The 25241-nt window shown below is 35.4% G+C and overlaps 4 protein-coding genes across 7 annotated transcripts; 2 read left to right on the top strand and 2 right to left on the bottom strand.

Moving 5' to 3' along the window:
• The first annotated feature begins 5765 nt into the window (after positions 1 to 5765).
• Positions 5766 to 11398, top strand: LOC108985297 (cytokinin riboside 5'-monophosphate phosphoribohydrolase LOG7). Of its 2 annotated transcripts, XR_001995162.2 has the most exons (8): positions 5766 to 5906; positions 6863 to 6960; positions 8018 to 8048; positions 8711 to 8810; positions 8936 to 9006; positions 9784 to 9927; positions 10200 to 10340; positions 11338 to 11398. XR_001995162.2 is itself a non-coding variant. In XM_018957544.2 (7 exons), the coding sequence occupies exons 1-7, from the start codon at positions 5799 to 5801 to the stop codon at positions 10278 to 10280; spliced, it is 633 nt and encodes a 210-aa protein (XP_018813089.1). In that variant the 5' UTR covers positions 5766 to 5798; the 3' UTR covers positions 10281 to 10485. The 2 variants fall into 2 exon arrangements, 1 of the variants encoding a protein (XP_018813089.1); XM_018957544.2 differs by lacking the exon at positions 11338 to 11398 and having other exon boundaries at positions 10200 to 10485.
• Positions 11399 to 12823: 1425 nt separating this feature from the next.
• On the bottom strand, positions 12824 to 16588 carry LOC108985298. 3 transcript variants are annotated; one of them, XM_018957547.2, is made up of 4 exons: positions 16142 to 16588; positions 15938 to 16059; positions 15779 to 15842; positions 12824 to 13042 (listed from the first exon to the last, which is right to left on the bottom strand). In XM_018957547.2, exons 1-3 carry the CDS (start codon positions 16461 to 16463, stop codon positions 15780 to 15782), a joined length of 507 nt encoding a protein of 168 aa, XP_018813092.1. In that variant the 5' UTR covers positions 16464 to 16588; the 3' UTR covers positions 12824 to 13042; position 15779. The 3 variants fall into 3 exon arrangements, with proteins under 3 accessions (XP_018813092.1, XP_018813091.1, XP_018813090.1); XM_018957546.2 differs by lacking the exon at positions 12824 to 13042 and adding an exon at positions 14596 to 14927; XM_018957545.2 differs by lacking the exon at positions 12824 to 13042 and having other exon boundaries at positions 15005 to 15842.
• Positions 16589 to 16681: 93 nt separating this feature from the next.
• Positions 16682 to 19839, bottom strand: LOC108985296 (2-Cys peroxiredoxin BAS1, chloroplastic-like). Its single transcript, XM_018957543.2, has 7 exons — positions 19517 to 19839; positions 19232 to 19306; positions 18870 to 18951; positions 18693 to 18772; positions 18198 to 18323; positions 17281 to 17394; positions 16682 to 17185 (listed from the first exon to the last, which is right to left on the bottom strand). Exons 1-7 carry the CDS (start codon positions 19730 to 19732, stop codon positions 17069 to 17071), a joined length of 810 nt encoding a protein of 269 aa, XP_018813088.1. The 5' UTR covers positions 19733 to 19839; the 3' UTR covers positions 16682 to 17068.
• A 904-nt stretch (positions 19840 to 20743) lies between these two features.
• LOC108985294 (transcription termination factor MTEF1, chloroplastic-like) lies at positions 20744 to 21950 on the top strand. Its single transcript, XM_018957542.2, has one exon. The coding sequence runs from the start codon at positions 20887 to 20889 to the stop codon at positions 21931 to 21933; it is 1047 nt and encodes a 348-aa protein (XP_018813087.1). The 5' UTR covers positions 20744 to 20886; the 3' UTR covers positions 21934 to 21950.
• Positions 21951 to 25241: the final 3291 nt, after the last annotated feature.

Here is a 25241-nt window from a genome sequence, read left to right as displayed (position 1 = left end):
TGTAAAACCAAAACCCTTGCATGGCATATTCGAAATTTTCTTTAATCAAAGAATCACAAAACATGGCATTTCATTACTTTAACCAAAATCGAATACATTTGCATCAAGATAATAAGATTCAAGTAATAAAATACATACAAGAGTTCACACAATATATATGAATCGAGTATATGCATACAATAAGATGACAAATTCAAGCAATGAAATACAGGAAAGAGTTTAAACAATATATACAAGTGTTATCAAGAGAGGAAGTTGGAATTTTACTTACAAAAGTCCAATAAATAAACTAGCAAGAATCTGAAAAGTATAGTGTGGCATATTAGAAAACATCAAACAAAATCCTAATCTCAAAATATGAGTGGGTGTGAGTGTCTAAGAATTTCAAAATATTTTTTTCATGCCAAAAACCCTAGAGCCGAAACCTTTGGAGGTTCAAACCCTAGTTTTCATTTTAAGCCAAAATTGAACCTTACACTACCCTAGATCACGTGTTCATGTGTTCAAAACATCAAGAACATCTTGGGTTCCATCTTCCATGAAATGAAAACCCTAAAATCGAAAATGACTATATGAGTTATTCACTTGGCCGTGTGTGTGCATCAAGAAAAAAAGTGAAATGATTCTTACCTTCGGTGTTAAGCTCCTACTCGAAATATGGAAGGTAAAAATCTTGATAATATTCGAGAATGAAGGCGTTTGGCTAGAGAGAAAGTGTGAGAAAGTGAAAACTTGAGAGAGAAAAGGTGGTGGCGAAAACTTCAAGGAAAAGCAAGAGAACTTTTTTAGCAAAAAGCCCTCCCAATTTCGGCTACGCATTTATATAGTGCTCCTATTTACTTTTCACCAACTAATGCATGAAGGACATTTGGCAAAACTTTATTTCCTTTTCCCCCAAGATGGGACTTGCATGGGGACGACCAAATGTTGAATACTGTCGAGTGCCCTTCTTCCGCTCATCCAAAAACATCTTTGTTCCATTTCCCAACATGTCCTTCCACTCATGTCTAGGTTTAATGCACCAAAAGGTCAAAAGGTAATTTATTCAAAATCCTAATCTTCTAAAACACTCTTCTAGTGTGCATGGTTGACATGTGGCGTGAGGGTGTCTGGGTTCTCGAGCTTGCTGAAATCACCATGTCACTTGAGGTGACTTTTCTATCATTCCTTAGGTTACTTTTTGGATCTCTTTTCCTCCCCTTGTTTCCGTCGGTCATAGGCTTCATGTCCCTTACGAAAAGTCTTCTAGAACATATTTTTTGTCTTCCCAAGTATGATACATCTTGGGACTCTAAAAGTCACTTTTTATCTTAAACTTGACATATTTCCATTTAGAGACTTATGCCTTGTAAAAGTGGTGCCTAGCCCTTCAAAAAACTGAAACTCTATGTCTTTTTGCTTCTTCTACTTTTTATTCTAGAAATCATGCTTGACAAGTGTCATCCTTGCCTTTTCCCAAAGTTTCAAATGAGAATTTTTTTCCTAAAATGACCAAAAACTCCTTCTGAAGCCAAGTGGCGCCTCCTCTTTATCCAATGGCTTAACTTAGGCTTTTTAAGGCCAAAATTCTTACTGGGCTGAATTCCTATGGGCCTATTTATTCTATTTTCCTCTTGTGGGCATTTCTAACTTAAAACTCCAATATTCATTCTAAAAAGATAAATAATATCCACAAGAATTACAAATGGAATCTTTGCAAAAAATTCGAGGTGTCACATGTTGTGGCCGACCTTCAGCCTATGGATGTGGTGGTCTCTCATGTTAATCAAATATTCTTACTGGAAACCAACTATGTTCCCATTACACGAGGCAACAGAGTGGTGCTCATGATCAATGGATTAGGAGCCACCCTTATAATGGGATTAATGATTGCATAAGAAAGAACGGTGCTAAAATTACAGATTAAACATGGCAGGCTGGAAGTTGGCAATAATAACAAATGCAATAAAATGGTGCATTCATTGCAGTTGGCTATTGTGAGGCTGCTCTTTGATGAAATGTCTGAGAGTGCTTTGGTCTCTTGAAATGTTAGGAGAACAAAATATGTGAAGCAATGGGAGATGGAGGGCATTAGGAAATTCTTTAACGAGATTCCGTAAAAAGCTGTGGTGACTTGGAATGCAATGGAAAGTACGGTGAATGCTAGTTATGGGGTAATTGGGTAAAACATTGCGTTGATGAGTAATGAGTGGCAAAGACTCTACATGGTCTCATTGAGGCCAAATTGTCTTCACCCGATTAATTCTTATCTACCTTGCTCATTTGACTGCATTTTAAAATTTTTCTCCCCCTTTCGTCGCAGAGTCGTACAATTTTTTTTTTTTTTTTTTTTTTGTGTTCATCAAGATTTTAAGCAATATATGGCTTAATGACATTGCAAAGTTTAGTTCTGTTGCAATAGGGAGATTTGGACCTTCAAGAAAGGAACCTATAAGCCTAAGTGAGACGTCAAGCCCACAAGATGCAGTTCGTACAGAAAGATTAGCAAGCTTGGGAGGGGTTATGCTTGGAATAGGACAACAAATTGTTAAAATTTGTGAGTTGCATTATCATGCCTCACAGCACTCGACTCTAGTGCAATCAAGAGAGATTGAACATAGCAAGAGATAAATTCAAAAAGATCTTAAAGAACTTGTTGCAAGGAACCTCAAAAGCAATAATTCAATCTACTCCAAAGACTATCAATTCAATTCAAGGATGAGTGCTTCTGTTAAAGTGTATGAGAATTTCATGCAAAACGAGCCTACATTTCAGACCCTACCTATTGCTGCAGTAGCGTTCAACAATCTTGTTTTTGGGGAGGCTGTTGTACAAGATTACATATTCTATAGCGACCATTACCCATCAGAGTTCTACGATTTAGCAAGAATAAGGGGTGAAGTGCAAGACTTACGCCTACTTTTCCAGTTGAATGTAATGCACACTCTAAACTTTCATGAGATTCCCCCAGTGTTGCTTGCTGAAAAGGCAACGACAATCGTATCAATTCATTTCATATTTCAATTCACCTGCATATTGTGGGTAAGGTGCTTTGAAGTGGGATTTGTCATAGTCCAAGAAAGTGTGCAAGGACCCAATAACATAGTTAGAGCTGATATCGTTTTAAGTGGATTTTAGTGGTAGTGGATTAATGGGCTTGGGGCCTTTTAGAGTACGTCTCATTTCAATGGTTATTTTAGTATGCTTTTAGTCTAGGCCCATATGTGGGTTAACCTTGTTGAAGTCTGCATACTATATGTAAGGAGCTAGGGGATCTATGAAGAATATTCTGAAATGTTATAGAAACTTCTTATTTTTTTTTTTATTTTCTCTCAGTTTTTTAGAAGAGCTTCTCTCGAAAAGAGCAAATATGTGTTATCTTATTGTAATTCTTGAGGTGTGTTACACTATCTCCTTTCTTCAATTTATTTTATGTACTATCTTTTCTGAGAAAAAAAAAAAAAGACCCAGAAAAATCGTTGCCTAATCACAAGGATGGGCAACTTTCACATGAGCCGTGATATATGGACGAAAAGGGACATATTTAGTCAAAAAGAAGAAGAAGAAAAAGAAATTGACGTTTGACTCAGTTTCCCTACAAAAATATTATATTATACTCGTTAGTTTCGATCAAATTAGAAAATACTTTTATGAGTAGCATATGATCCTCTTGTGTATATCTGTTCTTTTTTGTAGACTATTAGATGCTAGCAATTAAGTAGGAATAATTTTCATCTAAAAATATAATAACTTATTCTACCTCTAACTAATTCTTAGCGTTCTCATAAATATTATTCGTTCATTTTTTCTGAAATCTTTTATTATGATGTTCTTATTTACGTAGAAAATATAAGAATTTCACGGAAAAAATAAGGTAGAATATATAAGAAGTCCACAATATTAATTAATTGATGACTTTATATTTTTATGGACGATATTTAATACTATGAAATTTACATACATATATATATATATCAGTCTCTCTGTATTTAAAACAAAAAAATATATAATTTTATTTTTATTCTATCTTAAAATTAACGGCCAGTTTCATGTTCAAGCTTTCGAGTGGCCGGCATTCTCTCTCTCTTTATTATTATTATTATTTTATTTTTCTGGGGGTTTACACGTGATCCTGCATTTGGGGGGTGGGGAGGTTGTGTTTACACGTGATTCTGCATGTCCAACAAAGAAGACAAAATGGTTATTGAAAAGACAAGAGAAAAACTATGTTATTAGTTTGTTTTTTAACGACATAGCTATTAGGTGGTGTATATGAATTGGATAATTTAGACGTGACAATGGGAAAAAGGTTACCTCCTACGTACGTACTGATCTAGAAACAGTGGGAAAAAGGTTACGATGAGGACCTACTACTACTTACCGATCTAGTACTTATTCTAAAGCTAGCTATTGATCGATCCTGCTACGTACCTACCCCCACTGAAATAAACTTGATCATGAGCGATACGTTCCAAATCACGGAGGCAGGATTAAACCCGAAACCTTCTTTGTAGCAATTGGAATCTTATCAAAACCTAATTAATTTTGATAGCTATATAGCTAGACTACTTAGCTATTATATAAATCAAAATCTCCAACAATTTATTTCTCTGTTTTGTGCCTAGCTTGTTTCTGGAATGTACCATGATCGATCGGCGTATAAGTGTTTTAAAGATGGCCGTATTATATTAATTATACGGTACAGCTTCTTGTTGCTACGTACTATATAATCAATTTAACGAAAATTAATGATAGATCCCGTTATAAATTCCAAAATGGATAGATCTTTGAACCTAGCTAGTCAATAAATAATAGTGAAAAAGAGCATTTCAGATCATTTCTGAATAATAATAAATAATTTATAAATAATAATATTAAAATAATTTATAAATATCTAAAAATAATTATGTTCGCAGCAGCAAAGCTTTAAATGTAAGTAAAACTTAATATTTTTTTAAAGACTTTTGTGGTTTTTTCTCATAAATGTAATATATAAATGAATGTAAGGATTTTAAAAATGTCAAGTTAAAAGACAGGCTGTAGTGTGAGGCCATGCAGAGTAGTTAATTAAGCAATCTCTTCGTTTGCATTAAAAATCACTTTTACCTTTTCTCTTTTTATTATTATAATTTTTTTAAATTTTTATATAAAATATAATAAATAATTTAATTTTTTTAAATTTAAAATAATAATAATATTAATTAATAATATTTTATTCAATTCATCTAAAACTATCTCATTTTATTTTATCTCATCTCATTATTCAAACGAATCTAAGAGCCTTAGACTTTATATTAATATCACGGCTGGATAGTATTTCGATCCCAGAATTTTCGTTTTTTTCTTTTTTCCTTTTCACTCATGTATGATCATGTACCGTTGGTCGTCGGCCAGTGAAAAGGTAAAACGGCAACCGAACTAGAAGTCTGGATCGGAAGAGTATATCCAAGGTAAATGATCATGATATTCCCATCTCTACTGCATGCTAACTATCATGCGAAGCAGGGTATCTCTACCCTATCACATAATTAAATGTCAAGCAGGTTGGGAACAAACTTTTCTAATTTTATTGAAACGACCTTCCATCGCATACCTCTTGTTATAATATCATCATGTCTTATTTATAGCTTCCATAATCTAAATAAATAAATACACGCCAAGTGTATTATATTATGTTTCTTGGCCAAGGAGTTAACTAGTACTGATTGTGGGTTTGCAAGGATTTTTATATTTAAGCAGATATTCACTCCCTTCTCATTCTCACCTCTTCTCCCTCGACAGATTATTATTCCCACACAGAGAGAGAGAGAGAGAGAGAGATGGAAGAGGCAAAGTCGAGATTCAAAAGGATTTGTGTGTTCTGTGGGAGCAGTTCAGGGAAGAAAGCCAGTTATCAAGAAGCTGCTGTTGAACTTGGGAAGGAACTGGTACTGTCACAGTTCCCCTACCCCCTTCCTCTTTTGCCCTTCTCATAAACTTTTCATTCTCTCTAAACCATACTAGGCGTTTTCCGGGAAGAATATTTCATGGAATTAAGTTTATGACTATTTGCATGTTCAACACATTCTCAATTTCTATCCTTTTCAGCTGGTCCTTTTTTTTTTTTTTTTTTCCTTTTTTGTCGTCTTGGAACTTTTCCAACATCGATTCGGAATGCCACTCCGGGTTTCTGTCTATGTCTTGATCTTTCCAATTGTTTTCATAAACTACGATGAGATGTCACCCTTAATGGTGCAATCTCTTATGGAAATAAAATAGTCTTCTTTCTTACTCGAAAGATGGCCAATTATATTTCACGAGAAGTATCATCAGATTATTATTATTTTTTGAATGCATTTCTTTCTCCACTGGTTTAGTGTTTTCCGCATTCTTTCTTTCTTTCGATCAAGTGGGTGTGGTGGTGTGTTACAAAATACAAGCTTCAAACGTGGGCTTATGATTGTTGAGGAATTAGGGGAAGGTTTAGGGTTTATGTTTGGCATGAGAAAGAGAGAGCGCGCTAGCTGTAACCTGCCTGTCAGTTTTGCAGCCTTCTTGCATGATCTTTCTCTGTTTTGGTTTTTTAAACCCTGTTAAATAATAATCTCCTGCTTTTTCCGGGGGAACAAACGTGCTTCCTTGGTATCATGACTCTTTTAAGCATGTTCCAACAATGGGCACCTTCACAAGCTTCCATGACCAAACCTCCTTGATTTTTGTTATTGGGGTTCCTTGAAATATATTTATTTCGATCAGCAGGCCGTATAGGGGCTTTTATTCTCCCCAGGATTAGTTTTATTATTATTATCGTCGTCATCATCGTCTCATGGTTAGTGAATTATTTTTTTGTTTTTGTTTTTTGTGACACGCATTAATGGGTATAGTTATTCGATGTGTTTTGCAGGTAGAGAGAAGGATTGATTTGGTCTATGGAGGTGGGAGCGTGGGATTGATGGGTATTGTTTCTCAGGCGGTTCATGATGGTGGGCGCCATGTTCTAGGGTTTGCTTCTCTCTATCTCTCTCTCTCTCTCTCTCATATGTCGTTCTTGATGTTCCAATGTCAAGTAGAAAGATTAGCGAGGGGTTCAAAAGACAGGCATCATTGTATTTGTCTCCCCATAATTACTTTTCTTGGTCTTCTTTGAAAATGGTTTGAACTTTGCTCTCTTTCTTCACTTCTTAAATCAGGCATGTTTTCCCAATTTTCTATGAAATGGGTTCTCAAACCACTGAAAGGCAGGCATAATGGGATCAAATGCCGAGCCAGATGAAAGGGATTTCAATATGCATTTTTCCATTTTTTCCTTTAAGCATAAATGTCATCATGTTTTGGCGGATTGCGAACATGGTTCTAATAATGTACAAATTGCTAGCTAATTATCTTGTCTAAATCAGTAGAAAGTAAAAGAGTGTTTTAGTAATATTTATGGGGCTTTCAAGCTTGCTTGGGAAAAAAGTGGCTTTTTGAGCTTTCTTTTATCCCCTTTCTTTGGCGAGCCTTTTTGAGCTCCGGGATTAAGGACTCGTTTGTTTTGGAAAAACATCTCATTTCATCTCATCTCATCATTACAATTTTTTCAACTTCTAATACAAAATAAAATAAATAATTTAACTTTTTTAAATTCTAAAATAAAAATAATATTAAAAAATATACTTTAATAATATTTTATTCAACCTTTTAACTTTAAGATTTTCAGTAAGAAGGAGATGAAAAAGCATGGTAGAAAGTTTGAAACCTTTTGGAATTTGATATAGCTGCTTTTTCTTTGTTTTCAATTCTTTAATGAAAGAAGGAACAAGTTGTCTTTCAACGGACCGTACGTGCTGCCCATGTCAGGATTATTGGCCTGTTGTTCACAGCGCTGGCCGATTAGCCTAGTTGCTCTAATTTCTTTGTAGTTGTTTTTCCACAATCCAAAAGAACTTTGGGTAACCTTTTTTAATTAGACAAATAACTATGTGAAATACGATGTAGCCTGCAGAAACGTTAACTGCGTAAGAAATCATAATTATACAGGAATGGTACTTATCCATCTTGTTCGCTTTTTGTTTCGCAGAGTCATTCCAAGGAGTCTAATGCCGAGAGAGGTAGTTTCATAAACTCCAGAGCAATTACACGTTTTTACTTGTTAATTACTTTGGTGGCTACTGCAGGTTTTTGCATTTACTGCACGCAAGTGATATTTACAATCTTAAAAATGGCTAGTCGATTACATATATAATTTATTGGCAGGCTATTTCATTGTGGAATGTATTCAAATTGGTGTCTTTGTTTAGAATTCAGATACATTTATTGGTGTTCAGCATTTTAAGTCCGAAATGAATAACAACTATGCCAGAATTCATTTACAACTAAGTATTAAATAATTATTTTTTTCTTGTACTTTAAACTGTTGCTAGGACAATAATTAATTTTGAATTAAAGTGAAAAGAAATAATCTTTTAGTTCTGTTTGGATACAGTGATGAATTGAGATAATTTTAAATGAATTGAATAAAATTTTATTAGAATATTATTCTTAATATTATTATTAATTTAAAATTTAAAAAAATTAAATTATTTATTATATTTTACGTGAGAATTTAAAAAAATTATAATAATGAGATAGAATGAATTAAGTTCAAGAGTTTTGAATCAGTGATTAATGTAAAGTTGTAGAATAGTTGATGTACGTTGTATTAATATATATTGTCTTTTTAAGTTTAAATTAGATATGATATATTCATGCATGACGTATGTGTTGCATGCAGATAACTGGGGAAACAGTCGGAGAAGTGAGAGTTGTATCTGATATGCACCAGCGGAAAGCTGAAATGGCTCGTCAAGCCGATGCCTTTATTGCCCTCCCTGGTACGAATTATGATCCGGTCCCGAAATCAGATCAGTTTCAGCCAATTTGGATTTTATTTTCTTTAGCTTGATGCATCGATCTTCTCTGATCTTGGAAAATTTGGAATTATATTGTGTAATATCAGGCGGATACGGCACTATGGAAGAACTGCTAGAAGTCATTACGTGGGCTCAACTTGGAATTCACCGCAAACCCGTAAGAATTTATTCTCTTTTCTTCTTTTTCTTGATATTGGAAAATAATATTGTTCCAAAAAACAATGACAACAAATTCTCTAGATTAATTATAAATATTAGTAATAACAATTGTGTTTTAGCAAGTCGTCTGGAGCAGGATTGTAGTTGGGCTAAAATCGAAAGAAAATTATGACTACTTTTATGTTAAAATATTTCCTCTTGCTTGCTTTGAAAAATTCTGACAATCTCTTCTCTTGCCTTTACATGATAACATGCATGCATGCTTTATGTGGAAGAACTTGAATTAATATTTTCTAATTCACATCCATATATAATACTTTTCACTTGTCTCCACGTTTTATGGTCCCACGCTATGCGGAATGATTTGTCATATTTCTTCGAGTACACGGCTGTTTTTTGTGGAGGGATGGATATACAGATTAGCTAGCTAGCATACAGATTATATATATAGTCAGGTAGAATCAATGCATGTGGTGCTTAATTTGGATTCACATGGAAAGATAGCATGCATGAGATTTTCCCTTTTAAACAGGGTCATGCTACATGATTTTGGGGGGTTTGATTGGGAGAGGATCTCCGTTTGAATGGGAAAAAAGGTTCTCATACATGACAGACAATAAGAAGGACAAAACATTAAATAAAAAATTAGAGTTGTTGGTCAAAAGAAAATTGTTTCCATTGTATATGTTTTTGGTCAAATAAAGATTATGTTAGATGTCCGGGTTGTGTTCGGATATCATAATCTATCAATAAATCAAGTGATTAACTTTCGCAGGTGGGGCTCTTGAATGTTGATGGGTTCTATAATTCCCTATTGTCTTTCATTGATAAGGCCGTTGATGAAGGCTTTATCTCACCAATCGCCCGTCGCATTATCATGTCTGCACCAACTGCCAAACAGTTGTTCAGACATCTTGAGGTAAGTACTTATATACTATAATATATAATTCTAAAGGTTGAACAAGTTGGCTGCATGGCCTCATCATGTGTGTGAATTGAATGCCTTGAAGATTTGTTCGATCTTATGTACGTACCTTGTGATTGTCAATGATCAAAAGTACCCAAGTTCTGATCTACCTAGCTAATCTTGATCTGGAAAAAAAAGTTTATCGCGAGTAATTTTTCAGATTTTGTTTTTTGTTTTCTTGGATATCTCAATATATATATATATTCTCTTTAAATTTGTACCAGGAATATGTTCCGGAGTACGACGAGATAACATCCAAGCTGGTTTGGGAAGAGGTGGAAAGACTGAATTATACACCGGCCTGAATCGGGGGTTGCTACGTGATCATGAGTACTGTTGACGTTGCATGAATCATACAATTAAACGTACGTACAAGACCCTTTGAGTATGCAAGCTGCTTAGTATATAGTGATATGGTTTTCGACCGTACAATATCGATCTAACGCATAGAAGTTTTTGGGTTTTCTTTAATTCTCTTCTTATTTTCGGAACTGGGGCAGCATGAGTGCTGCATTGCAGCGTCAGTTTCTCATATATATATATATATATATATAAATATATATATATATACACACACACACACGTCTGAAGGCAAAAAGAAAATAGTATTGTAACTCTCTTTAATTTGTGAGATTTTATATGAAAGAATCAAATCAAGGCTTTTTTGCTTCCCATCTCGATCGTACGTGTACTATATATTTTCCTTTCGGTATCGATTAATTGTAGATTGTTGGCAGTATTTATTTTTCCCATCTCGCGGTACTCGTCGCTAAAAATTTGCAAACGGATGGTTTGTATTTTCTTTTTAGAATAATAGATCAAACATAAAATGAGTATTTTTTAAAATTACATTAATATAAGATGCATCTTTAAGTATTTTTTTAATATCTAAGAAATTAATAGCATTTCTCATAACAAAGTTTTTCATCTACGTACCATATATTAATATTGAATATTATTTGTCTTTGATCATGATCAAAGACAAATTAAGGAAATAGTATACTTGTATTTTTATTCATGTCGATCGAATAGTGTCAATTCAAGTTATCCACCCCAAAAAAGCAAATTTTCCTACTTTTAAAAAAAAAAAAAAAAATCAAACTGTTCACACTCATGTAAATCAGCTTGCTAATATCTCATTAACATTTGTTAGCATTCTTATTTTTTAATTTTTGTGTGGGTCACGTTAATTGTTAAAATAATATGTATAGTCAAAGATCATGATGAATAGCCTAAATCAAGATGAATTGTTTTCCCTTTACTTTTGGAACAAGTCTCTCTCTAAAATTCAGAGAAGTTTAAAAATATTAATATTATCATTAAAAAACAACTGTTGATGAATCATGGCTTACGTTGATATAGGAAGCTTCTCAGCTCTCAAAGTGGGTTTCACGAGATGCTACAGAATTGAAGTCCAGCCAGCTGCATCGAAAATTAATATTAATCGTGATGTCGATCGTCGACAACCCACGAGATCCATGCCATTCGGTGCGAGCCTGTTTTAACTCCCAATTACAATTTCAAATGTATTTGTACGATTTAGTTTTTTTTTTTTTTAATTTTTAATAATTCCGATCCAAAAACATAATGGTACATGATGATTTGTCCATATATTAGAGGCATGTGTCACGTGTGAGTGACCAATGACCATAAATATCCGGTCTTTGCGGTGTCATCATTTCAAACAGTACCGTCTCATGTTGCCATCATCTTTATATATATCGGATGGCAATTGACAGGCCAGAGGAGTGTCACGTGGCATATATTACGTTACCTTGTCGATTGTTTGATGCATGGCACCTTTGTCCTTCACCATGCAGTAGTCCAGTCTTCGAGTGTGTATATGGGACGATCTGTACCCTTGAACTCGATTTCTTTTTACATTAACTGTATGCGATTCATGCTTCAACAATATTAATATTACAGTATTTACAAATCAATGTACCCTCAAATTGTTTTCCAAACTTGAATGTCTCAAGTAGGAAATATATCAATATGAGTTGTTTGGGACAGTAGTCTTATCGCATCTTAAAATTTCTCAAAATTTTTTTTCTAAATATCATTTAAACATAAATATTTTTTAATTGTAAATCTTTAACTTTTTTATCTAATCATTACATCTTTCTCAAATTCTTAAACGAAATACAAAAAATAATATTAATTTTCTAAATTTTAAAACAAAAATTATATTCTAACAATGTTTTAACTTTTATTCAATTTTTTCTCTATCATTTCTCAAAATCCTATAAATCATTTTATTACTATTCACAAATTTATCATCTCATCTCATTCTCCAAACATTCCCGAACTATATACATATCAAATCGGCTCATTTCAGGTCTCTTTTCTACTTGAAATCATTTGCAATGAACAAGAATTTAAAGATTTTTTTTTTAAGATTTTAGCTGTCAGATGTGCACGGTGTACTATTGGTGTAATATTGTTAAGATTTTGATTAGTTCGTATATGAACTCCAAACCCTAGAGTTAGAGAGATACATAAAATTCTATAATATTTATTAATTACATTTAATACTATACAAAATATTTACTGTTAATATTTTTATATCATTCACAAAGTCTTAAGAGTTAAAGTAGGAATCTTTTAACTAAATTATATTTCCCAGCAAGTCTTCCAATTTATGAAATTTATTGGAAATGCTGAGTTTGGGGCCTTTCATCTGTAAAATTTAAGAAAAAGTGGTGCGCAATCTTTTTGATATATGAAGGCCTAGGACTGATCCAAATATATATGATTCCACCAATATCTTTCAAGACAATCTTTTGAATATATTTAAATCAGTTTTTTACCGATAAAAAAAGAAAAGAAAATCGATAGCATGCAACTTATCAAGAATCTTCTCCACAATAGCATATCAACAACAAGACATATTAAAGTATTGCTCTGAGATCTCGCATATCAACAACCACAAATATTACAAGGGTTGTTCTGAGATCTTAAAACATCATATCTCTATTTAGTCAACACGCAAGCAGCCTGAAGATTCCAACCACTGCAGCATGACAGGCCACCATGAAACCTCATTGAAACTCATTGACCCAGAAGCCTAAGAGAGGGAGAGAGTTTTTGTTGAGAGTACATGAACCAAAACTCTCATCAATATGTATATATTTGTTTATAAAAAGATGACGGCATTATGAACCCTCACTTATATTGGAGTCTCAGAAGAATACCAATGTATTCAACATACAAACACATAAATTGCATGTGCCATCTAACAAGAGCCTGTATTTTGTAATAAACCTCACATTACAAGCTGCCTCTAGCTCTCTCTCTCTCTCTCTCTCTCTCCAAGGAAATAAAATGCATGACAGAGGAAGGGGGATTGGAGTGGATCAAGGCAGCTGAAGATCGGGGTCAAACGATGGAAGAAGGGAAATGGGTAGGGTGTGCATCCGGTAGACAAATTGCTGGCTACTACCTATCAAGGCTCATATTCACCAATTCAGGCAAAGAGAGGAAAGAACCAATGCTACAACATAAGAATCTCCAAATAATTGCTGTAAGAAATTTAAGGTATCCACATGATTACAAAATTATTGTGGAATACTTGTACAGAAAATGATTTACACAACATTTTTTACAACACTTTATACAACTATGTTTTAAATAAGAGGTATTTTTGTAAAACATCTTATAAAAGTGACATCATTTTACAAAAATACCCTCATTTTATAACATTGTTATGCAATATGTAGTGTGTATATCATTACTCAAAATACCAAAGAACGTTATGTATCTACATGATTGCAAAATTATAAAATTATTGTGGAATGGTTCTAAACTTTTCCCAGTTGATAAAATAGGAGTATAATAAATGTAAGTAGACGACAGAGTTAGTTCTGGACCTTAGAACAACATGCATGTTATTCTTGTTTTAATTATAACATGATAATCATAATTGTTATTAAAATATGTATTTAATATCCAATCTTTGAGGAGATAATCGCTTCGGGCTGAGAGTCAATGACATATTGGTGGGAAAACCATCCACCATGTGAGGCACATGATATTTTGATAGGTTCTTAACGTCCAATGGCATATGATCACATAGATATCTTGCAATTCATATAAGATACCCAGTCAGTCAACTAAAATGTCGATAAATATATTAGGCTCTTGGCTTTATTGGGGAAAAACACAAAAACAGGGGACATTCCAACAACTGACTGGTTTAGGCATGCTGCTCATGTAAGCTACTAGATGGATCGTTTATTTAAATATGGGGTTTGGTGGTAAGCATAAGACCTTCTAACAAAAACCAGAGCGTATAAGAAATCAAAGAACTTCCTTCAATTCCTAACCCTCGCCCACCTAACCTTTATATATATAGGCTCATCAAGTGATGAAAAAGGGTGATGTGGGTGAGATCAGGTTACGTAAAAAGACCTTATTTGTGGTGTCGGTGATGGTGATGGTGGTGATGGGATATACTTGTTAGTTGTTAACATCCAACAGAAATAAGAAATGAAAGAGCCATCTTCAACTCTTAACACTCAACCCACCTAACTTCTTCTAATCATTGGTTTACGTGCATGGCAAAAAGGGATGCTGAAAGCGTATTATGCTAAAATAAAAATCAAGGTCAGTGAAAGCCTCTTCACTCTGAAACTCCGACCTATGTTCAACACTGCAACTACTATGTCTACAAATATGTTCGAGAACCCCTAATAACTTATTTTGGAAAATAATGTTATACCTCAAAACATAATGACCACCATTAGGGCAAATTAAAGAACAAATAACTGAACTCAATCACGGTCTGTTAATTATCGAGTAACATGGACAATTTTGGGTGCAGAAGCTGTTCCTTATCTGTTGCGGAGTTTGCAAAACAAGAATTTGGCTAAGTCTTCATTCCAGAGTCCAGACAGCGCATGGTTTACATTGCCTTATTCATGGCAATGAGGATGTCCACAGCACTGAAAATCCTAGGGCAATGACAAGTAATAAATTGCTTACAGCAACGAGTATATGATAATTTGGATGCTGGAAATTGTGATGCAAATTGAAAAAGAATCAAGAGGATATCTGCGTCATGAAGTTTGCAATACTATAAGAACAAAATATCAACAAGTTGTCACTAATAGGTTCGACAAACCACCTTCGCAAGATACAATACCTAAATTCAGCATCAGAGGCTCAAGTTAGGGTTGCAATTTAAGAGAGTTTCTTTACGGCTTTACCACTAAACTCAGCATTTTCTTTCCTTTGGGTAACTTCCCCTCTGGTAACACTAAATCGATGTCCATAAGACAGCCAAATACACAAACAACATGATGTAAACTTCCGAGGTTGCCAAACCATACCTCTGGCTGATGAATTGTGCGGCAATTTCACGGATCACAAACAGTCATCGAGACTTTATTTCCCCAAAAATGTTTCTAAGTTTACTGTATGCTTTTACTTCCCATTGATTACTGTTGCAACCCCCTTTCTACAACGATGCTGTAGGGAGCGCAGCCCTGCTGCTTACCATACTGCCACATTACATTTAGTTATCTAAACTATTGCATTAAAGCAATCCATTTCCATTTGTCTTTCATCTTGATAAATTAGAAAGTCTCAAATACCACTCCCAATGGAGTCATATAGAAACAAGCAATCCTTCAACGCAAGAGTTCTGGGAGCTTTTGTTTTTGGTATAAAAAATCTCTACCCATTTAAGCTATTCGCATGTAGCAGCTCTTCCATTCGGGGATTGTGCATGAAAATGCTACAACAATTCTTCTAAAGGCTGGACAATTAGAAAAGAAAAACAATAGTGAAGCCGCACGTGTACCTCAAAAGTTTTCTGGACTGTCGTCCAACTGTTTCTCATCTTCTATATCCACCTCCAAGATTTCCTGAGAGAGAGCGAAAACCAAATACTATCACGAAAAAAAGAGCAGGACATTTCATTCAGCTTTTACCAAAATCAACAAACAGAAATATGACTCACAGGGATTCTCTGCTTCAGATAATTACCGACTCTGGCGAGAACAGTGCTACGTTTGTGCCAAAACCGACCTTTGAGTCTAATCTTCACGAAAGGTCCATCTAACTCGGCCAGTTCAACTTCTCCTACAACCACATAATCTTTCACCTTTTCAACACCAAATGTTACAACTGAAAGACCCACATGTGTAACCATAGGAGGAGTCACCTGTCATGCCAACGGAAGTGTCGAAGATCTGCCCCAGCTCGGCACGAGCTTCGACTAGAACCCGTATGATGTTGTCTTCCGTCAGATCAAGGGGTGGTGGGGATGAAAGAGCCGCAGCTGAAGCCGGTAGTCTCGTACGAGTTATGGTCATTGATGTCGGAGGCGATGCTACCATTATTAGCATTCTCTTCCTCAACGATGGCGGTGGCCTTTCTATGGGGTTTCGGATATTTGAGATAGGAAAAGAATTACGGGAGCAGAAGACTGATGGTACAACCATGCGATGAGGATGGTAACGGTGGAGACACGCCTCCGGCGACATTCCTTTTCTCTTCCAAAACTTTTTCTTCTCTACTTCAACGAGCAAGAGATAACATACAAGAATTAGATAGAGTAATGGGGCCCCCCTTTATTTGGATATATGGACAAGACCATCTCTGTATCAGAAAATCTGAGAATTGTTGGCAACGAACTGGAAGCTTTAAACTTTAAAGAGACTAGCCTGTTCATCAAAGGCTGAAGTTCTCGCATCAATTTCCATTCTCTTATAACATCCAAGTAGCATAATCACGTAGATTCTTCGAACCAAGAGCCACAAATATTGGGCAAAATCAAGTTTGCTACTCTCAATAGTAAACCAGGGTTGTGTCTAATGCCTAGTACTGGTACTCATGTTTGTTGGAGCACTACCGTGAAACGATCCGATTGGATCATGATTCAATTACATGATAATAGTGGCTGCAATGCATCAACTGTACTTAGCGACATCAGTATTTTCCAGAAACAGGTTAAGTCCTGCATTTATTCCCACACTCTGCTGCTCAAAATTCACGAGAACTAATAAGACGTTACACGAATACAAAACTCCTTTACAACTCCCGAATTGAAATAAACATGCAATTTGGGTCATAAAAAGGTAGCCCAACTCTATATTGCTGCGAAGTACTCTTTGCTGAGCTTAGGGTCTGGCTTCATGGACTTCTCTCCGGGCTTCCATCCAGCAGGGCAAACTTCGTCTGGGTTCTCCTGCACATACTGCAAAGCCTGCATGGCACAAAGCGACGATGACTGAGTTTGAAGTTAACTAATCAAAATTTGGGTAGTAACTCTGCTTATTCTGTCCTTCAATACATAATTACCTGGAGTGTTCTTTTCGTTTCATCAACACTCCGGCCTATGGCAAGATTGTTAATGGTGGAGTGTTGTATAACTCCTTCCTTGTCAATGATGAAAAGTCCCCTCAATGCGATCCCCTAAAAGATTGAACGAACTTCAAAGCTGGAAATTATATGCAAATTATAATGCAAACAAATAAAAAAAACATAGATCACTATAAAAAAAACATAATGCAAACAAAGCTGTAGCAAATGGATAAAAACTATAACCAAAGTACCAAAAGCATCTATCCCAACATTTTACAAGCATTACATATATTCCATCCATTTTATATTGTGAAGTTCCAAAAATTAGCAAAATATTAACAAAAATCCCAACTTTATCTTCACTTTATTTGAAAAGTCAATACCCTGTTTTTCAATTGCTGTACTTCAGTTTAATTTAAAGATGGTAATTTGAAAAACTGACAACTTTATTTTTAAAACAATATAGAAAACAGTAAAAGCACCAAGGAAACAGAAAAAGACAGAAAACAGCTAAATTCAGACCCGCAGTTTAGACCTGACTCCTTATCATCCAACTTTGTAATTATCAATTAAAGACCAAAGACATAGAATATAAAAGATTAAATGCAAAAGTTTTTCAAGCAGAATATGCATTATATAACTTGATGGTAAGAAACTTCTATTCTGAGATGTGCGTGTATACATATGTGATTATTAGAAGGAATTTCGTAGAAACAAGTTCATAATCTTAGCCTTGTACCATGTTTCCTAATAAAGGTCCAAATGTCAATTTTTAACAAGCTTAGATAACCCCAATTTACTGCAAGGAGTTGGCCAAGACTACCACAAAATTCAATATTTTTAACTAGATCATGTCGGTTCATAATGTTAGAAAACAATTTTTGAAACTCCATTAATAACGAGTTATCTGATACCTGGTCTGGGATTAGCACACCAAACGATTTTGAGATTGATTTGGTCACATCAGAAATCAGGGGATACTTAAGATCACCAAGCCCACCTGACTTTCTATCTGTTTGGACCCATGCAAGGTGTGAGAACTACACAAAGGATAACATAAGAGCATCAGGAAAATCGGCAATTCCAACTTAGAGCATGGTAGTAATCTACTTCTATTGAGGAAACACATGTACACACTTCATCCATACACGAAAGCCAACAAAATAGAACACATCAGTTGTCTCAAAAGTTTAGAACGAACAGCTGATATATGAATTTGGAATTACAGTCGGCACTTCATATTAGAAAACCAAAATTTAGTGTGCCGATCTAGAAGACAACTCTATGTGATGTTTGTAGTAAATGATACACCAATTTATTGAATCCGAACAAATTTATTAAAGCAAAAAAATAAATGGGGTGCCATTGGCTTTAGAAGCCTTCAAATTAAATGGAGAAAGCAACTTTACCACACTGTCAGTTGAAACGCCCAATATTTCTGTGTTTAGCTGCTCAAACTCGGCGTGGCGATCACTGAAAGCGGTGATCTCTGTGAATGAGGGGGAAGAGAAATGATAATAAGGGAAAGCTTTAGCATCCACTAGTACATAAACGTTCGATTTAGATTAGTTGAGTGTCAAACAAACCAGTGGGACAAACAAACGTGAAATCCAACGGGTAGAAAAAGAGAATCACATATTTCTTCCCAATATATTCGGAGAGTTTAACCTGAAATGAAAATGCTTCAGTTATATGGAAACGAAAATAAATTAACAACTTAGCAGGAGCGTAAGAATTGGGTTTGTCTCCGTGGATCAGTCCCTAAATTCATTAATCTACCTAGCTGACTCTCTCAAACAAAAAATCATTTTCAAATAGTTTAGACGAATTTATAAGCATCGACTGAAACTTCACCAATTTCATAACTTAACGACCCAGTCTAATTGGATATTGCAAAAACAATCATGCGTGCCACTGAGTTTCTGGAAATTTGTTCTTTATAAGCTACCTTGATGAACTCCTGATCGAAAACAGCCTCGGCCTCAAAGTCCGGTGCTTTATTTCCAACCAATGGAAGCTCAGTCTGTGGATAGAGCAATAGCGCAAGACATATATCATAATTCGAAACATAGAAAGAAAAACAAATTGATCTCCTCTAGAATATTGGCATTGGAGTTAACAGTACTGCAAGTAGTTAAAAAAAGCAATATTGAGTTGCTGAAAGTGGAGAAAAAAGAAACAGAGAACGGAATCTACAAGAAGCGGGGAGATGAAAGAGAAGAAAATAACTCACAGAAGCCCTGACTGAGAAGGCCCGTCGAGAATGGGAGCCGCGAGTGAGGGAAATGGAGCGAGGGACATGGGATTGGAGGGGTTTATGGAGGCCGTTGAAGGACTTGGGGATGGTTAGGGTTTGAGAGAAGGGATTGGAGATCGAAGCGGCGGGTGTGGTAGAGAAAGCCCTAGGGTTTGAAGCGAAGAGAGTGGTGAAGGCAGCTGAGCAGGCCATTTAGGGGAAAGTAGAGAAGCTGGCTCGCTCTCACTGCTCTCTGTGGCTTTGGGAAGTGTTTGGCGGAGAAATGGTGGTTAAGTAAAGTAGATAACTGATAAAGAAGACAGGCAGGTGTAGGTTTGGTGGGATGATTGGGATTTAGGGCAGGTTTGGAGGCTAAAACAAAACATAAAATTCTCATCTCATCTCATCATTACACATTTTTTAAATTTTCATATAAAATATAATAAATAATTCAACTTTTTCAAATCACAATACACCTTTTTCAAATCCCTTAGGGTAGGTTTGGGGTTGAGATGAGAATGTTGTGTTTTGTTTTTAAGTTTAAAATATTAAGTTTTAATATTATTATTGTTTTGGGATTTGAAAAATGTGTATTTAGATTTTAAAAAGTTGAATTGTTTATTATATTTTGTATGGAGATTTGAAAAATATGTAATGATGAGATGAGATGAGATGAGAATTTTGTGTTTTGTTTAAAGTCCCAAATCTGCCCTTAGACGTGTCTCATAATCTAAGGACTGTGCTGCGCATTAGCCGAAAGCCGCAGCACACTCTTCATAAATTATTTTATTTTATTTTATTTTTTTCACCCCAGCACATCTAATGTGCTGGGGTAGATGTGCTGGGGCTTCTTCACAAAGTAGTGTGTGAAGAAGATTTATTCCCTAATTTTAGTACTTGGAGAGATAGACGTATAACAGGTTTTACTTTACTAGATTATACGCCATTTTTTTTATATAAATATATATCGGGAAACCGGCTCCATACATTCGGTCTTAGCCCATTGGGCTTTTCCTGGTCGCATAAATCTCCACAAGGCCGGCCTCCTTTTCCTCCACTTTCCTCAGCCAAAACAAATCGGTGATAAAATATTTAATGGCCCAACTACAACTAGAAGTAAAGTCCGAACATTGTCAGGCTTCGTGATCTTTTGGGCCTCTCGTCCTAATTTCCTCGTCTCTCTCATTTTCCCTCCCCCCCAACTTTCTGTCTGTAGCTTAGATTTTCAGATAGCATTCTCTCGTAATCTTCAAATCATTCAGCTTACATCCTTATCCTCTCCAGTCTCTACCCGCATCTCCTCTAAAACACTCCCCCACTAGAGAATACAACAGCCAACTCACCATCAGCCATGTAGCGCCCATACAATGCACCAAGAAACTATCCATTTCCTCTCCTCCTCCACTAAGCCTTCTTTCTCTCCCACTTCCTTCCTTCCAAAATCCAGTTTCTTCCCTCCCCACCATGATTCTCCCTCACTTTCTCGCTCAAAAAACCAACTGTTCCATGTATTCTCCCCCAAAGCCGCTATCTCTCTTCCACTTAAATCCCATACTACTCCAGAACTTTCCTCCATGTCGCCCCCGAGTCGCCCAGTACTCCAGCAGCCCAATCCTCGTCGTTCCCAATTCCAGGAGAAAATGCTCTACCTCGATTCCATCGGCCTCGACTTCTTCTCCCTCATCAACCAGTACCCTCCGATCGTCTCCGCATCCCTCTCTGACGTCAAATCCACCGTCGATTACATGACCTCCCTGGGTTTCACTGCCATCGAGTTCCGCCGAATCGCCGGTATGTGCCCCGAAATCCTCACCTCTCGAGTCTCCGACATAGTCCCCGTATTCACCTTCCTGCTCCGCGAGGTCTGCGTCAACGGCTCCGATCTCAAGCGCGTCATCAACCGACGGCCGAGGTTGCTCGTCTGCAGCGTCAAGCAACGACTCCGCCCCACCCTATACTTTCTCCAGAGTATCGGCATCTACGAGTTAAACAAGCACACGTCTTTGCTCTCCACTAGTGTCGAAGAAAAGCTCATACCCAGAATCGAGTACTTCGAAAAAATTGGGTTTTCGCACCGAGACGCGGTATCCATGTTTCGGAGATTTCCGCAGCTATTTAATTACAGCGTCAAACATAATTTCGAGCCGAAATTCGATTACTTTGTGGTGGAAATGAGAAGGGATTTGAGGGAGCTGAAAGAGTTTCCGCAGTACTTCTCGTTTAGCTTAGAGAATAGGATCAAGCCTAGGCACCAGTGTTGTGTAGAGAAGGGTGTGTGCTTTCCTCTCCCCGTATTGTTAAAGACGAGGGAGGCGCAATTCCAAGAGAGATTGGAGGTATGGTGTAATTCTTCTATACCATTGAGAACTTCCCCTTTGTGGTATACAAATTGTCATATTCATTCAAATGTATAGAGTAAATTTAGATTTAATTTGTCTTTTACTATTTGCCAAGTTTCAATTGGTTGACGCTTGCGCAATGTGCATTCTGCAATATAACACGAAAAGCACCTTTGATGATATAACATGTTGGAACACCACTCCAATGTAAAAGTTTTGAGAAAATTATTTTAGATCAACTATTTAAGTAAATAGCTTGATGTTGTTTCTTGGGCTATCCCTGTTTCTCTCATCAATAAAGTTCTCATTTACCGATAAAAAAATAAAAAAATAAAAATTATGCTTGATGTTGTTCATTTCATCCCATGTGAAGCTTCAACAATTTAGGGCCCTTGGATCAGATTGGTACAATTTTTTTTGTTGGAAACACTGTTCTTTCTTCCGGAAATTCATACGTATTACGGTGGAAACTTGAGCTTTGTGTGGCATTTGACTTGTGTCAAAATTTAATTGACCTCATGGAGTGAATTTTTGGGTGCTTGTAATTGTACATAGCTTTTATGTTGTCGAAAACCTCAGGGTTTCAAATCTAATTAAGAAAAAGACTGGTATCCATGATGTTAATGGTTCACATTCTGACATGATGTTAATGGTTCAGTTTTAACCGGGTAGAAAAAGACTGCTATCCCTGTGATACAACAATATGGGCAATGCTTGTCATCCATGTAGTTCATCTGTTCTTGTATTTTTATCTAGGTGATTTAGGAAAATATGACATTATCTAAGTTGCTGTCGAGTATCAAATCCTAAAATCTGTATTTGCTATTCTCCTGCGCACTTGAACTGCAGTGCCACCACTATTCTGCAATCAAACTAAGATTTATAGCATAGCCCTAAGTTTTAGGTTAGGGAGATTAACCCATTGATTAAGGTTTTTCAGTTCGACGACGTCCCATAGAATTGGAACGATGCATAGTGTAAGTCAGTTCTGTCGTGTAACGGCTTCGTTTGGTTTATAAACTCACCTCAATTCACTTTAACTCATTATTACAATTTTTTCAAATTCTAATACAACATATAATAAATAATTCAGCTTTTTCAAATCTCAAAATAATATAATAATATTAAAAAATAATATTTTAACAATATTTTATCATCTCCACTCAACTCAACTCAGTTCAACATCCAAATGCATTTATCTGAATTGATGTACCTCCTATGGTACTGGCAATAAAGTCTGAAAGTTAGGAATCAGTTGATTTTTTCTAGTGTGGTTTGGATAGTGAGATGAGATGAGATGGTTTTAAATGAAAGTTAAATAAAATATTATTTTTTAATATTATTATTGTTTTATAATTTGAAAAAAGTTGAATTGTTTATTATATTTTGTGTGAAAATTTGAAAAGGTTATAATGATGAAATGAGATAAGATGAAACACTCTCACTAATCCGACAGTAATTATCCCACTTAAGTTACTTCTATGCGTTATAGGTTTATTTACTTTCTCCAACCAAAACATCATAAAAACAGAAACACACAAAAAAACTCCGAACATCGCAAAGCTGGAAGACCCAGCTTATCAACCTTCAATATCCCTTTGAGCAGATGAGAAACATCACTGCATTTCGCTTTACTTTCTCCATTTCACTTTTGTTATTTGTAGGTTCTTCTATCCCTAGTTTTTTTCGTCTGAATTCCAGATTCAATCCTTGAAGAACAATCATTGGTACTGTTTTGGGGAAGTGCTTATCAGTGTTGTGATCACTGGATCCTGGTATTGTTAGTCATAGTTGTAGGTCGATGCCAAGGGCCTTAGTTTTCATGCAAAACTATGATGTTACTTCACTTGTTATCGCATGTATCTGAGTATATGTCCACCTACCAACTTGAGGAGGATGCTCTTTCTAGCGAGCTGAACGGAGGTTTTTATAAATTTACATGATGAGTTAAATATTAAAAATGGTCTTTTGTTATTGGGTGGTCTCTAAGTTCTGAAGGTGAACAATTTTCGCTCCATATATTTTCACAATTGATAAAATCAAATGCTCCATCCATCTCCTATCAGTAAATCATTAGATATCGTCAACACCAATAACTATTTTGACACATCATTTTGATAAGCATCCGGATGCTTGATCAGTTCTTTATCTAAAAATGAAGGTTTGATCCGGCCAAGTACGACAGGCTTCACTAGTAATGAAGAGAAATGGCTTCCATAAAAAAAAAAAAATGGCTTGCAGTTGCTGAAGATAAAGAGGGAGAGAAGATTACGCGGGTGTACATGTGTGTATGTGAGGTACTATTTTCAACATAAAATGCATTTGGTGATTAAAAAAAAAACATTATAATCTAATATGATGACTTGGTACGGTCAAACCCACTGATAAAAATAAAAACTCCGAATAAAATAAACGGCGGGGAGTACACGTCATAAATTAACAACATTTGTACCATTATTAAGGGAAATAAATGAAAAAAAAAAAAAACAACAACAACAACATTTGCATTTTGCACGGGTTGGAATTTCATGGTACGGAGAAAGATAGAGGTGAAAACATGACTACATAGTACATAACATAGGAGAGCCGTTTGAGGTGAAGACAACTAAAGGCGCGTATCGCTTCGCCTATTTGTTTAGATTTTGTTCTTTTCGTCGGTTGTTATCTTTTTTTTTTTTTTTAGTAATGCCCCATATTTTTGGGTAAATTCAAATCACGCGCTGCCGTTCCCTTTTTCTTGTACTAATGCCCTAAATCCATACTATATAGTCTATAGAGTATGGAGCATCGAATGGTGTTTTTTCCATTTTATTTATATTAATTAGAATGAGATTTATTAAAGTTTGATTTCTTCTGTTATCTGTTGTCATAGTAATGGAACAAAGATGAAAAAACTCTCCTGAGTCTCTTCTCCATACGTTTTATTCTTAGGAGAGGGCAATAAACAAGACATGGCATGTTCACCAATGGGTTTGTCAGCACAAATCCCCGTATGGAAAGCCACCGGATCAAGCTGTGTGGACAACAATATTAGAACTAGTAGTTAAAAAGTCAAAACATAAATGATTACTTTTTGAGGTGGGCAACCTTAATAGTACATCTTTTTCTTTATAGGCAAAATCTGCACAACAAATCAATTAAACGAATGGGCGGAATGGCAAAATAATTTTTTCTTGAGAGTAATTTCTTTTCGATTTCTTAAGTAAATTAATATTTATGATTTTAGGTATCGATTGATTATATATATGAGATGAGATTAAATACAAAATTTATAAATAATAATAAAATAGTTTGAGTTAAAAATTTTATAAGATTTTAAAAAATGAAAGAAAAAAATTAAATTAAAATATTATAAATTAAAATAAGTTTAGAATATAATTTTT

Source organism: Juglans regia, chromosome 3, assembly GCF_001411555.2.
Source record: "Juglans regia cultivar Chandler chromosome 3, Walnut 2.0, whole genome shotgun sequence".
Lineage (NCBI taxonomy): Eukaryota > Viridiplantae > Streptophyta > Magnoliopsida > Fagales > Juglandaceae > Juglans > Juglans regia.
This window is presented reverse-complemented; position numbering and strand designations above follow the sequence as displayed.